This window comes from Eptesicus fuscus, chromosome 17 (assembly GCF_027574615.1).
Source record: "Eptesicus fuscus isolate TK198812 chromosome 17, DD_ASM_mEF_20220401, whole genome shotgun sequence".
Classification (NCBI taxonomy): domain Eukaryota; kingdom Metazoa; phylum Chordata; class Mammalia; order Chiroptera; family Vespertilionidae; genus Eptesicus; species Eptesicus fuscus.
The window spans coordinates 4,588,139-4,604,367 of record NC_072489.1 but is presented as its reverse complement, the minus strand read 5'-3'; the positions used below and the strand labels follow the sequence as shown (position 1 = coordinate 4,604,367).

The 16,229-nt window shown below is 50.9% G+C and overlaps 1 protein-coding gene across 2 annotated transcripts in view; it reads left to right on the top strand.

Annotated features, from left to right (window-relative positions):
- VSTM4 (V-set and transmembrane domain containing 4) overlaps window positions 1–15,919 on the top strand; it is a 93,895-nt gene extending 77,976 nt beyond the window's left edge. Inside the window, exon 8 of one of the 2 annotated variants that reach the window (XM_054728920.1) lies at window positions 14,532–15,919. In XM_054728920.1, coding sequence (XP_054584895.1) covers window positions 14,532–14,657 — 126 coding nt within the window. In that variant the 3' untranslated portion in view covers window positions 14,658–15,919. Of the gene's footprint in view, window positions 1–14,329; window positions 14,372–14,531 lie in introns of those variants that run through there. The other variant, XM_054728921.1, reaches the window with a different exon arrangement.
- The last annotated feature ends 310 nt before the right edge of the window (window positions 15,920–16,229 follow it).

Genomic DNA, 16,229 nt, shown 5'->3' with positions numbered 1-16,229 from the left:
CCCACCCCGTCCACAGACAGTCACCAGGCGGGAGGCTCCTCGGCCACTCGGAGGCCAGTGGAGGCTGGTGGAGGCTCTGCTTTTATTAACGACAGGCCAGACGCTGTGACTTCCAGGCAGTCCTTCAGACTGATGCCACCGTCAGCAGTCCTCAGGACCCCTCCCAGAGACCACAGGGACCCTCCCCCAGAAGTGCCGCGAGGAACCGCCTGCTGGGTGGCTTTGTGCTAGGCGGGGTGACTCTGGGCGGACTGCCTCGGCCGTGTGTCCCCGTACTGCACCACAGACTCACGCCGGCCACTGTGCAGCCGGCCGCCCGTTCAGTCTCCAGGCACTTACTGAGCGCCCCCAAAGGCAGTGTGCACGGTGCCGTGGGGATGGGAGCATGGGCCTCGCAGCGCCTGGTGAAGGCAAACAGGTGACAGAGAGGTGAACCCGGCCCAAGGTCCAGCAGACCTAGCCCATGAGCGTCCCCACCTGATTGCACAGGCCTCCCCACCTGGCTGCTCAGACCTGCCCCCCTTGGCTGCACAGGCCTTCCCCCCTGGCTGCACAGGCCTCCCTACCTGGCCGCTCAGGCCTCCCTACCTGGCCGCTCAGGCCTCCCCACCTGGCTGCTCAGACCTGCCCCCCTGGCTGCACAGGCCTCCCCACCTGGCTGCTCAGGCCTCCCACCCTGGCTGCACAGGCCTCCCCACCTGGCTGCACAGGCCTCCTCACCTGGCTGCTCAGGCCTCCCACCCTGGCTGCACAGGCCTCCCCACCTGGCTGCACAGGCCTCCTCACCTGGCCGCACAGGCCTCCCCACCTGGCCGCTCAGGCCTCCCCCACTGGCCGCTCAGGCCTCCCCACCTGGCAGCGCAGGCCTTGCCACCTGGCTGCTCAGGTCTCCCCACCTGGCCACTCATGCCTGCCCCCCTGACTGCACAGGCCTCCCCACCTGGCCACGAGGCCTCCCCGCTGGCCGCACAGGCCTCCCCACCTGGCCGCTCAGGCCTCCCCCCCTGGCCGCTCAGGCCTCCCCACCTGGCAGCGCAGGCCTTGCCACCTGGCCGCTCAGGCCTCCCCACCTGGCTGCACAGGCCCCCCCACCTGGCCGCTCAGGCCTGCCCCCCTGGCCGCTCAGGCCTCCCCACCTGGCCGCTCAGGCCTCCCCCACCCCCCTGGCCGCTCAGGCCTCCTTACCTGGCCACACAGGCCTCCCCACCTGGCCGCACAGGCCTCCCCACCTGGCCACACAGGTCTCCTCACCTGGCCACACAGGCCTCCCCACCTGGCCGCACAAGCCTCCTCACCTGGCCGCACAGGCCTGCCCACCTGGCCGCACAAGCCTCCTCACCTGGCCGCACAGGCCTGCCCACCTGGCCGTTCAGGCCTCCTCACCTGGCCACGAGGCCTCCCCGCTGGCCGCACAGGCCTCCCCACCTAGCCACGAGGCCTCCCCGCTGGCCACACAGGCCTCCCCACCTGGCCGCTCAGGCCTCCCCACCTGGACGCTCAGGCCTCCCCACCTGGCCGCGCAGGCCTCCCTGAGGCCCAGAGCGCCAGCCTGGGATGGCCAAGTGTCTGCAGGCAGCGTCCCTGCAGAGCGCTAGCTTGCTTCCCTCTCCGCTCAGCGGATTTGCTGCCTTTATTGGGCACCTCATTGCTGCAGGCATTGCCCTACTGGGAAATTGTTTCTTAACTTTTCCACTCTATTTTATTTTTGTAATCTCATGGAACAATATCACTTGTGCTCACATTTGATATTTAAAAAAACTTATTTCATTTAAAACCTCAGTTTTGAATGCAGAGCACTTCAGAGTGGTTATTAAAAGACTTTTTCAATCTCAGATTGAGAATACTAGAAATGAAGTGCCATTTCAGAAAGAAAGGAAAACATTATCATTATATGTGTTACATCCAGCGAGGCACTTATATCAGGAAGGAAATCTCTGTGAAATTCTGAGTTCATGACAAAGTAGCGTTACCTTTAAGGGGATTTTGTTTCTCTGGCTGATTCAATTCTAATTCATTATTATAACATTCTGAGGCTGAATTTATGAACTCAATGTGGGATGCCCAAAGGCAGCAGCCTAGTGAATTTCTGATTAGAGCATGCATAGAGATATGAATACAAACTATGAATTCACTCGTATGTACCCATTGCCCACATTACATATGAACTCGACGAATGAGCTCACATATCTACTGCTGTTCATATCTCGTCTTAATGCTTGGTTTCTGCCCTGTACTTTGTGTCCATGACATAATGCAAGTGGTGGTGATGGTGATGATGCTGATGAAGGTGGTGGTGACAATAGATGGTGATTGCAGTGGTGGTGATGGTGATGAAGGTGGTGATGGTGATAGATGGTGATTGCAATGGTGGTGATGATGGTGATGAAGGTGGTGATGGTGGTGGTGATGGTGATGGTGATGGTGGTGGTGATGGTGATAGATGGTGATTGCAGTGGTGGTGATGGTGATGAAAGTGGTGATGGTGGTGGTGATGGTGATGGTGATGGTGGTGGTGATGGTGATAGATGGTGATTGCAGTGGTGGTGATGGTGATGAAGGTGGTGATGGTGGTGGTGATGGTGATGGTGATGGTGGTGGTGATGGTGATAGATGGTGATTGCAGTGGTGGTGATGGTGATGAAGGTGGTGATGGTGGTGGTGATGGTGATGGTGATGGTGGTGATGATGGTGATAGATGGTGATTGCAGTGGTGGTGATGATGGTGATTGCAGTGGTGGTGATGGTGATGAAAGTGGTGATGGTGGTGGTGATGGTGATGATGCTGATGAAGGTGGTGATGGTGGTGGTGATGGAGATAGATGGTGATTGCAGTGGTGGTGATGGTGATTGCAGTGGTGGTGATGGTGATGAAAGTGGATGGTGGTGGTGATGGTGATAATGCTGATGAAGGTGGTGATGGTGGTGGTGATGGAGATAGATGGTGATTGCAGTGGTGGTGATGGTGATGATGCTCCCTCTCAATGCAGGCACGACCCCAGTGCTGACATCGGGACAGCCCTACGCCTGGTTACTATCTCCGTCTCATAAATGAAGCAGGGGAGGCACAGGGAGGGAAGAACAGCACAAGCTGCTGCAACAGGAGGTGCCAGAGTTGGTCTGGCCAGACACCTGGCTTTAGGTCCCTGTTCTTCCCCACTGGGCTCTGGGCTCTGCTGTCTCTCAGCAAAAATGCTCAGGAAAGCCCTCCAAGAATGTCAAACTGCGGCCGGCGGGCCGCATACCTCGCTTAAGCCTGCACTGTTTCCTGTGTGCCAGGTGGCACTGAGCATGTCTCCCTAGGAACTCAGTGATGGCAGCGGCGTGCTCCAGCCCACTCCTGTCCAGCAGGGGGCAAGTCTATTTGGCATCTTGAAAGCAGCCCTTGTGGGGGCATTTCCACGTGGAATCACCAAACACTGCAAGTTAGAGCCGCAGTGAGCAGTGGCCCAGCCTATGCCTGCGGCGGCCAGCCCCTCTGCAGCACCGGCGCCGCCACGTCCCCGCTGTTGGCCACAGGCGTGTTCTTTCTGTGCCTCCGTTGCCACATGTGTCAAGTGAGATGCAGGAGTACCTTCTGCGTAGAGTTGTCCGTGCACTAAGTAGATATTAGGGGCTACAATCACATCTGGTGGGAGAAGGCAGGAGGTAGCCGAGGGGACAGGATGTTGTAATGCTAAGGGGATACGTGCTCTGTGGGGCAATGCAGGGGAGTAAGGGAGCCACAGAGGGATGGTGTTTGTGGGGCGGGGTCTCCTTGGCGCAGAGGCCTGATTGGTTATTCACAGCAGCAAGCCACTGTGCTGTGTGGGGGAAGAACATTCCAGGCAGAGAGCACGGCCTGGCGAACACCCTGAGGTGGGCCCTGAACAAGGAGTGCTGTCCTGGTGTGTCTAAGACACAGGCGACCTACGGCTGCAGCTCTGGTGAGCAAGTGGAGGTGTGGGGAGTGAGGCTGGAGTGCCATGCAAGATCGCGGCAGGTTGGGGGCCTGATCGGGACTCTGGGGTTCATTCTAAGTGCCATGAGAAACTGCTGGAGGATTTGCGCAGAGCCATGAGCAGCATGGCATAGCCTGTCTAGAAGGATTACCTCTCCTACTATTAAAAAATATCACGGGACTTTTTGGCACCGGCCCGAGGCCAGCGGCATCCATCAGTCTGTTACGTGACATTTTCCAAATGATCTCTGAGTGTCTTCTTCTCTCTGCCTCTAAATATTGCAAAGAGACCAATTATTAAAATGACATTTACTTTACAATAATTATCACAGTAATAATAATTTCATACTTAGGTAACATTACTATTTACTTACTAGGTCATTTTCTAATTACATTACATTTATCAATGCATTTAATCCTCAAAATAACCCTGTGAGGTAGGCACTACTTAAATCTGACCTTACAGATGTGGAAATGGAGGCACAGAAAGGCTACATGACTGGCCCAAGGTCACACAGCTCATACATGGAAGTCCTGTGTCTGAGAGCCATGCTCTATGGTGCCCTAGACAGCCCCGGCGCAGTCAGATGGATCGGAGAGCGTCACGCCGCAGGCGGCTGGAGGACCGCGAGTGTTCAAGGCCGGAGAGTGTCCGTGGATGCTGCACAGCGTAGATGCCCAGACACGCTCTTTTTCTGAGCACACGCATTCTCTTCGGCAGCACTGCCGGGAAACGTGCTGTGGAAGGCAGCTGGGAAGCATCCATCTCCGCTCCCTGGGGGAGAGGAAATGAGAGCGCGACTGTGTTCGATCACGAAGCGGTCCCTGTGCCACTCTGCAGGTTTCATGTATCGGGACCCTCCCGAGAGCATTATCTATAATGACATTTCGCTTCCCCAACACGCGTGGCTTAACTCTAGAGACATTCATCTCTCTAACGACTTGCAAAGCCTCGGCCTTTCTGTGCCTGGTCACTCGGTCACCTCTGAGCGCTAAGTCAGGGGCATGTGACTGTCTGTCCTGCCAATTCCTTCTGGGAATACCCTTTGCTAAGCAGCCTTTGACTGCTCCAGACTCAAGAGCGTGATGTGAACTTGCTCTGCTCAAGATTTCTGAGTGACTTCGTCCATCCTCAGGCGCCGACAAACCTGGACAGGACTTTGAAATCTTCATCTCCATCCGGGACCTCTCCGAGCACCAGATCCTTCCAGTCTATGCAAGTCCCAGAGAACACAGTTATTCTGGCCATTAGTCGCTGGGTAACCCTGTGAAGGCTGGATGCGGGGTGGGAGTCGGATACAGATATGGGTTCGAATACAGATCTCTGAAGCAGCAGTGGAAGGTCGCATTTGGTTCTCGGAGGGCACCTGTGTATCCACGTGCAGTGACCAAGGTCCTGTCCCTGGCTCAGCGTGTTAAGGGAAGCCTGGGCCGCAGTCACCGCTGGTGCTGGACGTGGCCGCGGTCCCAGCCCTCGGCTCTGAGTGAGCAGCTGGGATCAGTTACGCTGCTGGAGCCAGAGGTCCACGTGGAGCACGGAGCTCCCCTCGAGGAGACGCACGCGTGGACCTGGTCACCTCACAGAACGTCTCTGTTACGCCATCAACACGTCTCAGCTTCACGCTTCCACCTGGCCAGTGGGCACCTCTAATCAGGAGTCGGTGGACACCTCACCCCCAGCCTCGCCAAACGGAGCTGCACCCCGATCAGCCACACTGCCAGGAGGTACCTGTTCCTTCCTCGGAGGTGAAGAACCTGGTGAGAAGCTGGGGTCACCTGCAGGCATTTCCATGGGTGTCTCTCCTGCTCCCCACTGTCTGCTCCATCAGCGCCTCCATGTGCCTGCCCTCAGAGGGTCTTCAGGGCTGAACCCCTAGGTCCTAGGCCCTCGGCCCCGACCCCGCGCTGGGCCCCGGCCTCTGCGGGGAGGGTCAGCTGCCTTCCCCCGCAGCCCCTTGAATGGACGCTCAGCTGCCCACAGAGCAGTGCAGGCCATTCTGGAAACCCACTCTCCCACGGTTAGGGTTTGTGCCCATAAAGCTTTCCCGTTGTCTTCGGAAGGTCGCCATTTCCCCCTGGGATCTCGGGGATCGTGTCTGCCTGGCTGGCTCGCCTGGGTCCAGGCATTCACAGCAGAGCCTTGGTCACGTGTAAGAATCCAGACGCCAGCCAGCAATGCTGCATGACCTTGAGCAAGTCACCTGCCTTTATTCTTATTTCATTTTACTTTTATTGATTTTAGAGAGGGAGAAAGCAGAGGAGAAGAGAGAGAGAGAGTGGGGGGGGGGAGAAAGAGAGAGAGAGAGAGAGAGAGAGAGAGAGAGAGAGAGAGAGAAACATTTAGTGGTTGCCTCCCGCATGTGCCCTGACCGGGAATCGAACCCACAACCTTCTGGTGCACAGGATGATGCTCAAACCAACTGAGCCACAATGGCCAGGACAGTTACCTGGCCTTTCAAGCCTGTTTGCTCATCTGTGAAGTGGGCATGACCATTGGGCCCACCCCATAAGGCTAGTGTGAGGGCCAAATGAGATAGTGAAGATGAGTTAACATTTGCTGAGTTATGATTCTCACCCACCACTCTGCCACCCCCCAAGCCACTTTTGGATCGTGTCCTTTGTGACATTATTTAACATCTCTGTCTGGGGAAGATGTCTCTTTTGTTCATTCTGATTTACTTTCATTTAACTTGCATCTCAAGGAGCTCAAATTCTTCTCTTCATAATATGTTTAAGCATAAATAAATACGCCAGCCAGCAGGCCTGTGGAACTCAATATTAAGTCAAGTTCATATCCAAGACACGCCGATTCCAACAGGACCGCTAGGGACCACAGCAACCTTCCCCTCCTGAGTTGGACCCATCGAGGGCCCTTCATCAAACAGAGCTTCACTGAGCACACAGCCCCAGTGGCCAGACTCTCTACGTCCTCGCATGATGAGGGAAGTTGTTTTACCAGGTACTACTCTGTTGAATAAAAAATGAGCACTTATCTCTGAGGGGAGAGGAAGTCTGCCTGGGCACTATGTAATTCTCTCTTGGGTAAACGGATTCCTGATAGTCAGCTCCGGGAGCACTGCAATCACATTTTAGCTGCAAGGTGCCGTCAGCATAAGCGCCCATGTCCTGGGTATCGATCTGAGCTGTGATAATGGTGTTACCACTGAGCTTCTGACATCGGAGCACTAGCCGGGGCTGCGATTGCATTTTTCTTTTATTCCTGCATCTTAATTCCACCTGCGTGTTCAACTGTGGTCCCTATGAAAAAGGGTGGTTTTGCTGGAGTCTGCACAGAATTTGAGATCTCTCTCTCCCGGTAGGAATGTTCATCTTTGGCTTGAATCCTGGAAACACATCTACAAAATGAAATACTCAAAACTACCAGTGAGGGGCTCGAGGACTGGGCCGCCCCCGGAGGTGCGCCGCTCCGGAATCTTTGGGTCGACTCCCTAGTTTTAGGCCCATGAAGTCGGTTCTCCTTGTAGACGCCCTTCCCATTCCCTAGAACTGGGGGAGGGCTCACATTAGAGGCGGAGGCCCAGCTTGCAGGCTGCCATCTGCTGCTGCCTCCCTCAGCACCCCGGGGCAGGTGGACGGGGGGTGGGAGACATGCCTTCCAGACCCTGACACTTGTGAGGAGGCCAGAGGCCCTCGCTGCGTTAGAAAGGACTCTGTGATCATGTTCCTCATCCTCCTGAGGCGATGCTGTGCTGGGTGGGGACCTAATGTGGCTTGGTGTCAGTGAGCACTGGAGTTCACGCCTGGGATCAGCGAGGTCCTTAAGGAAAGACCGCTGGCACCTACTAGAATCGCCAAAGAAGAAATACTGACGCACCAAGTGTGCACAAGTAAGAGAGCGAATGACACTCTGAGACCTGCCGGCAGGAGGGGAGGATGGCGGTTCCTGGACAAGCACTTTGGCGGGTTCTTGTAGTTAAACATACACTGTTCACCTCACCCAGCAAACCCACTCACGGTGTTTACTCCGAGGAGGAAAAACGCCTTTCAAAAACCTACACGTGAATATTCACAGAAACTCTGTTCATAACTGCCCAAAACTTGAAACAGCCCGAATGTCCCCAGCATGTGAGTGGATAAGCAGATGCAGAGCGTGGCGCACCACAGAGTCCTCCGAACACTCAAAAGGAAGCGACCGTTCAGATAGGCAACACTCGGGATGAATTGAGGGGATTATACTGAGGGGGAAAAGCCAATCTCAGAAGGTTACACACAGTGAGTCCTTTCATGTGACATCCTCTAAGAGACAAGACCACAGTGACAGGAAACCGATGGGGGCTCCAGGGCAGACTTGGAGAGAAGAGGTGACCACACGGGTAGCGTGAGGGGGGACGGAACTGCTGTGTGCCTGTCATGGAGGTGGCACTCATCTGTACGTGTGTTACAGTGCAGATATGTCCACCTAGAAAACACGTTTACTGCATGTCACTTCAGGAAATTAAATTGAAAATTTGTGAAAAGTCCTCTTTGTGCCACAGGAAGCCGTAGCAGGAGGCCCAGTGTCAAGCCCAGCTGTGGGGGCAGCACAGGGGGTGGGGGCTGTGGGCTGGGGGTTCTGCCTGCGAGGGCCCCGGGCCTCTCTACTCCGGTCTTGTTCCCCAATGAACACGGGTGAGTGCATCAGCCCTCTCCTCTGGGTCCACACAAGATGATGCGCTGAGTGCTGTAGGCACCACCCTGAGCAGGGAGCCCATCTCCTCTCCTGGAGGGAGGCAGTCCCGCTCCTTCCCTTCTGTCTAACGGCTCAGTGTGCTCAGGCTCCACAGCAAAGTAGCACAGACGGGGCAGCTGCAGCGGCAGAAAGTCACTCCTCACGGTCCTGGGGGCCAGGCGTCTGAGCCCAGGCGTTAGAGGGTTGTTTTCTGATCCTTCGCCGTGGCGTGTGGATGGCTGTCCTCTCCTTGTGTCATCACGTGGTCTTCCTGGTGTGTGTGTCTCTGTGTCCTAATGTCCTTTTCTTACATGGCATCAGTCATGTTAGACTAGGGCCCACTCCAATGACCGCGTTTTACCTAATTACCTACTTAAAACCCCTATGTCCAGATGCAGTCATATTCTGAGGTGCCGGGGGTTAGGGTTTCCTCATATGAATTTTGCAGGAATGCAATTTAGTCCATACAACTAATTTTCTAGAATCTCTTTCTTATCTGTCAAAACATATCCAGGGCTATGTAGTTTAGGTAGTTCTTTGTAACTCATAAATAATTCAGAACACAGACAAATGGATAGTATTTTAACCGATTCTCTGGTAAGAAGGTGATGACGCCCAAAACATTTATTTATTCAACATCTTCTCTAAGGTCAGCATTACGTACATCATCTCATTTAAATCCTCATTTACATCCACAAGGTGGATCCCTAAGGCCTGTGATGGAACTGGTCCAAGGTCACCCCGCTGACATTTGCATGGAGGTCCAAGTTCCTCTTGTACCTACGCGCTGTGGTCAGCTGCAGGATGACGGCTCAGGCCTCTCCGCTCACCTCCTTGTCGTGGACACGCCCACTGAACTGAGAGTTCGAAGACCTTTCTTTTTCTCCTGCCCTCCTCTGATGCATCGCCATGCGTCTATATCGGAACCGCATCCCCTCTTGCTCATAGAATCCCCTGCAGACTAAGGAGCAGGTTCTACCTGGCCTGGAGGGAATGTGTGAAAAGTGAGGTTAAAGACACATTAAACAGTGGGGTTCAGAGCATACAAGATACCAGGCAGTTGAACACAAATGCCGGGCCTTTGTTGGAGGGACAGAAAGGGAAGCTGACCAGCAGTCTCTTTGGCTGGTAAAAAGGAAAAGAGTAAAGCCGAACAGTCCTGGGACAGAGGAAATGACCCCGCTTCTCACAGGTTCAGAACGTTCTAGGCTTTTTCTAAAGAACCACACCCCCCCCCCCCCCCGGGTGTTCAGCAGTTGGTCCATATCTGCTGCCTGCCCCTTCCCCCTCCTGCCAGCCAGTAAAGATGGCAACATCGGGCTCGAGTGTCAGGCTCAGGTCTGAGGCCTGGAAACCCTGCTTCCAGCACTTTCCTTGGCGTCTCAGCAGCACCTAGAGCGTTTGTGAATAGCCAGTTGAAGAGCATCTCCGTTTGTAGCCTGCGTGCCGGTGGCCCATGCACTGTACTTCCTGCACCCCGAGCCGAGAGGGCTCAAAGGGAGTTGTTCTGAGGGCCCCAGATGTCGGGGAACTTCTTGATTCATCTTCTGAGACCCCTTGCCTCAGGCACGAGGAGTGACTCCTTAGCCTAAACCCAGGGCCGGCTCGCGTTGCCAAGGTTGCGGTCGTCACCTGGCGTCCCAGCAGGGCTCTGCGACAGGTCCTCCCCTGGTCCGCCCCTGCAGCTACTTCCCTTACATCTGCGCCTGCGCCTGGGTGTATTGCCAGCCCTGGAGTCTTCCTGGTCCTGCTGATAGGCTGAGACTTTTCTCTGAGCTACTTCTCAGTGCACCTGACCCTCCCCTGAACCCTGGGTGCAAAGGAAGGCAGCATGGTGACCACTGTGCGGAGTCTCCACTGGCCCCCTGGCCCTGGCCTTTGGGAGATTATTGCCAGTGAAGCATGCTGGGAAATGTAATTAGCACATGGTTGGTTGTGCCAGCCAAGTGTGCATGCCAGAAACGCAAGAGGTTCTTTAAGGGTGCCAATGACTGACATCATGCATCTTCTGTTGGAAACTGTATACACTTCACAATTTGGAGCCTCCTGTGTGCTGCCTCATATCTTCAATCAAATTATTATATCCTAGAAATATGCATAAGGGAAATGATTCGACACACTCTGTGGGGGCGGGGGTTGGCGCTTGTAGCGGTAATTGAAGTACCTTTCCACTTATGAAAGTACTAATTTTATTTGTTTTTATTGCTTTTCTAGATGCAATTATTTATTTAGTGTGCTTTGGCTTTATTAGATTATGTTTACTATAGGAACATCATGAAAATGTATGAATACAACACACCAGCCACGCCAGCCTGGCGACCGGCATGGGGAGAGCTGGTGTTATTTTTCATATCCAAACGTAATGGGATAACTTAAGAATAAACAGATAATCTACACTAGAAAACAATGCGATTTCACGGTAATGTAATAAAACACCTGGACAATATGATTGCATAAATCTTGGCTCTAAAATTTACATGAGTTGGGTTTTGAGTGCTTATCTGAGGACACATGGCATTTCTAAATGGAACCGTAATGGGAAATGTGATTAACCCGACGGCAGGACGCGACGGGCTTTTGTTGGCTGGCGAGAGATGACGACTGAGAAGCAATGTAGAGTTTGGGTGTCAGAAGACAAACCGGGGGCTCTCGTCCCTGTAAATGTCCTTAACTTGGAAATGTCAGCGTGGCCAGTCTGTGGAGGTGGCTTGGCAGTCGGCCCCGACGGTGCGGCTACCAGTTCTGCCGTATTCTCTTTGTCTCCCGCTCCCTGTCCCCACTATGATGTTCCTCTCAGAAGAAAAGGGGCTTTCTGCTTTGGGCATGCTTTTAAGAAGCTTAAAGGATGGTCCATTTGCCCTGACTTTTTGTGAGATAACCAAGACACAAGCACAAAAGAGCAGAAATCAAACCAAAACAACAGCACAACCAAAGCCAAAAAACACAACGCAGCACCGTGGCTGCTTATGGGAAATCATGTGTCTTTTAGGCTGTAAATTAGCCAATGCCGTTTATTGTTCTAATTATGAATTAGAATTAATTAGCACATTGTTTAAATACATGTGCCTACCACAAAATTCAGGAAGAAGACACAAAGTATGCGATGGAGGGAGCCGCCCTGGCCAGAGGGGGCGATGGGCACAGGTCCTGATGTTTCCGGCAGGTTCTGAGGGTTTTCTAAGCACAAAAATATATGCACGTCTGTTTGCTCACACACACATGTACACAAATGACAGTAAAGCATACGGTACTCATATAGCGCTGTCATTCCTTGGCGAGACTGTGGCGTGTGCTCCATGTAGAACGCACCAGTCTCTGTGGATGCTCATTTAACTGTCTCCAGGTTTTTGCTGCGCCAATACACGCCCTCACCAGTAATGTACAAGAGGACCTGTTTCCTTCTATTTCTTGTGGCAGTCTTTCTTTAAAATGTATTCAAGTACAGATAGCATACAATATTATATCAGTTTCAGGTGCACAGCTAGTGGTTCGACGTTTGTATTCCTCATGATGTGATCACCGCGAAAAGTCTAGTGCCCATCTGTCCCCGTGCGGAGTTACTGCGATATTATGTTCCCTGTGCTGTGTGTTACATCCCGTGACTTGCTTATTTTATAACTGGAAGTCGTGCTTCTTAATTCCCTTCATCTTTTTCACCCACCTCCCACCCCTCCCTCAGGCAGCCATCAGTTTATTCTCCTGAAAGACAAACACTGAAGTAAAAGTGTGAAAGGAAGTCCCAGTTCTCTTGTTCGGAGGAAGGCTGACTCTCACTCCGCTGTCAGTCATTGTGTCTCCTCCCCTGTGAGCGCTCTGGTCCCGCCTTTATTTTTTCTTTGTTGGATTGCAAAGCCCTTTGATATGAGTTGCACATATTTTCCTCGTTTTTTCAATTGTCCTTTGACTTTATTTAGAGACTATTTTGCCATATATAGCATGAAAATGTCCTTATCTTTTCTCTATCGCTTCCAAATTTTGTATCATACTTTAAAATACACTGCATATGCTGAAATTATTTTTAATTTGTTCACACATTCTTCTAGCACTTTTTTGAGTTTATTTTCCACATTAAAATGTTAAATTCATCTGGAACTTCTCTGGTATAAAGACTGGTACAGGGATATAATATATTTTTCAAATGGCTACCTAAGTATCCTGCCACCATTTATTGAAAAATAATATTTGGGTTAATTTCTGGATTTTCTCATCAGTTCCATTTGTCTATTCACTTGCCAGCACCACAGTATTTTATTGATTGCAGTTTATACTTCTAAAATCATTGAAATTGGATCACCAAATATTTATTTCAATGATGTTCCTTAAACATGGTAAATATATACATATTTATGTCTATTTTATTCAAAATTCATTTTTTAAAAAGGTTTTCAAATTTTATTAAATGGATTTCCAGTATCTATAAAGGTAACAAAATGGTTTTTCATCTATTACTATTGTGAATTATAGTAATAGATTTTTCTTTGTATTCCTGAAAGAAAATCAACTTAACATGATTATCTAACTTTTAATATACTTCTTCATTCTCACTGAGTAAATTTGATTTAAAATTTATATTAATAAATGAGATTGTTCTAAAATATGCAAATTTCTTATTTTTTATGTACTGGATAATTTTAATTATATTGGAATTATTTGTTCCTTAAAGAAAGTTTTTTCTTAGAAATTCTCATATAAAACTGCCAGTTTGTGAGAGAGAGCTTTTGACTATTTTTTCTTTTTCCTTTTCCCTCCTTTATGCTCTCTCCCTTTTTTCACTTTCTTTTATTTTGTTGATGATAATTAGTACATTCATATTTTTTGGAGTTAATGCTTCTAATTTATATTTTTCTGGGACATTAACCATTTTATCCCGTATTTCCAACTTTTTGCAATAAGTTGAGCAAAGTAGTTTTTTAATTTCAAAAATTTTCTTTATTTACATTATATTACCTTTCTTATTTCCTATTTTATTCATTTGTTTTTTTTTCCTTTTATATATTTTCAGTTTATTTTTGTTTATTTACTTATTTTTAATATATTTTTATTGATTTCAGAGAGGAAGAGAAAGGGAGAGAAGAGAGATAGAAACATCAGTGATGAGAGAATCATTGATCGGCTGCCACTGCACGCCCCCCACTGGGGATCGAGCCTGCAACCCAGGCATGTGCCCTTGACCGGAATCAAACCTGGGACTCTTCAGTCCGCAGACCAATGCTCTATCCACTGAGCCAAACCAACTAGGGCTATTTTCAGTTTATTGATTTTATTGTTTTGAAAGCACAAGTTTTTGGATGTTTCTACTAACTCGACTGTCTTTTTGTTTTCTGATTCACACAGCCTGGTTTTAATTTTACTGGTCCTTTGCTTTTATTTAATTTATTTTGTTCTTTTTCTAACTTCTTCAGTTGGATGCTTCATCCATTTCATTCATATTGTTTAATATAAATATTTAAGTCTGATTTTTCTCTGAGTACTGTGTTTTTTAGGTTCTGGCAAGTATTATTTTATTTATCATTATTTTCCAGATATTCTGAAATTTTAGTTTTATATGGGTTAAGTCATTTCAGAGAATTTCTAGATGGTAGCATTCTAGTTTTGCTATTAATTTCTAAGATTTTTGTTTCTGTCTCTTTTCCTTTGGATCAGAGACTGTTGGTGACATTATTTTTACTTTTCAGAACTAAAGTTTACTTTGGCCTCCTGTTTAATTGTGTTTTTTTTGCCAGCGTTCTGTGCTGACTCGAAATTAAATCATCGTGTCTCTGCAGGGCACAGTGGTCTGTGCACGACAGTGAGATGTGTGTACTGTGTTCAGGTTTTATATGTCCTTGTACATTTTTGTGCACTTGTTCCCTTTGCATGCACTGAGAACGCGCCTGTGAGTGAGCCCGCGCTGTCACAGCAAGGCCGCGTTGTGTTGTCTTTCAGCCGCGGATCGCCGAGGAAAACCTGACCTACGCCGAGCTGGAGCTGACCAAACCCCCGCGGGCGGCCAAGGGCGTTCCCGCCAGCACTGTCTACGCCCAGATCCTCTTCCAGGAGAACACGCTGTAGCTCCTCCTCTTCCGTGGCCCTGTTTAAGCCTGCCGCCCAGTTATTTATGAACCTTGGAAGCGAAGTCCTAGTTTCTGTATCTTCACGTGTGCCTTCTGTGAGGTGGGGATCCCTCTCTTAGGGCGTTCCGGGTGCCTTTAGAGGTGGCGGGCTCCTCACCTCAAGAGTGGGGCCATGGCCCGTGGACAAGTCTTCCGGGACAGTGTTTTCTGGGTGTCCAAGGAGATGCTCTGCTGAGCCAAACCCCTTCCCGGTTTCAGCTTCTTCCTCTGGATTTTAATTCTTTTAAATCTTAATATTAATCTTCCATTCTTCCTGTGTCTGTGATACTAGAGGACATGCCACTGTAGGCCAAGGCGTGAGCGGTAGATAGAGACTGATGGGTTTTCAGAAGATCAGATAGCGTTGCCAGGGCCCCCAGAGCAGAGCAAACGGCTTACTGCAAGCTGAACTCCAGATACGCCACACGGCGCCCGTGTTGTAAACAGATGCCCCGACCTGCGATTTACGGGGAGACAGGCACGTGGTGGGGAAGTCTGAGGTCTAACGGACAACGAGCTGTCGCTGAAGCCCCCACCACAGACAAGCAGAGGCCCGGCTACGGCCCAGCCTTGCGGCAGCATGGACCAGCCTCGCGCAGGAACGGGCATCCTCCACGAAGGCCTTGCCCTTTTCCAGAGGCGCAGCGGCTGCATCCGCCACCCTGAGGAAGCGGCCTCCGGACGTGGGCCGAGGCTGCCACTCTGACGGGATGTCTGTGCCCTGGAGAGCAGGGTTGCCCGCCCCCAGGGTGGAGCTTCGCAGAGCATGTCCAGGGAGGAGGGCGTGTGGTCCACAGTGCTCACATGTCCAGGGAGAGTGGGAGCGCACGCTGCCGGGAGGGCAGTCCTCTACCGGGAAAGGGCCTTGCCCTCCAACTGTGCGTGCACTTCCTGGTGGGTTTGGGTGGGGGTCCGGCAGGATCCTGTGGCGTAGACACTGCGGGGAAGTTGCCCAGGGCCTCGCTGAAGACGACTCATTCTCGCGAGGGCCATCCTGCCAACCGTGTGGTTAAGGACACGGCTTTCCGTGTGAGTGCGCTCTGGGTGGTTACTATCGCCCACGACAGACATTGTTTGGTTACATAGGGACCATGTACATGTGATAAATTACATACTTTAAACACAACCTTGCGTGTGAGCTGTGCCCCTGTGCAACCACGTGGATTTCACTTGGTCAAGTATCCTATCCCCTAATCGTTCAGACTCCTGTTTATATAACGGTGACTTACCCTCTCAGAGAATTCTTGAAATGGGTTAGTGATATTGTGAGATTCTGGACACTATAAATTGCTACACAAATACACTGTGTTAACATTCATGCTAAAGCCAGTTTGCATTTTTCAAAATGAAATTACCATCAAAGGCTCTCATTGCAATAACTTGAAAACGTAAATATTTGCCCGTGAACTTAGCTCTGCAGTGACACTCCCAAAGACCGTGATAGCTTGTGCGTCCCTCTGGGTCTGAGCCCGAGGGCGGCCAAAGGCGTCCGGAGTTTCTCTGAGGAGGACACGCTGGCCGTGAGCGCTCT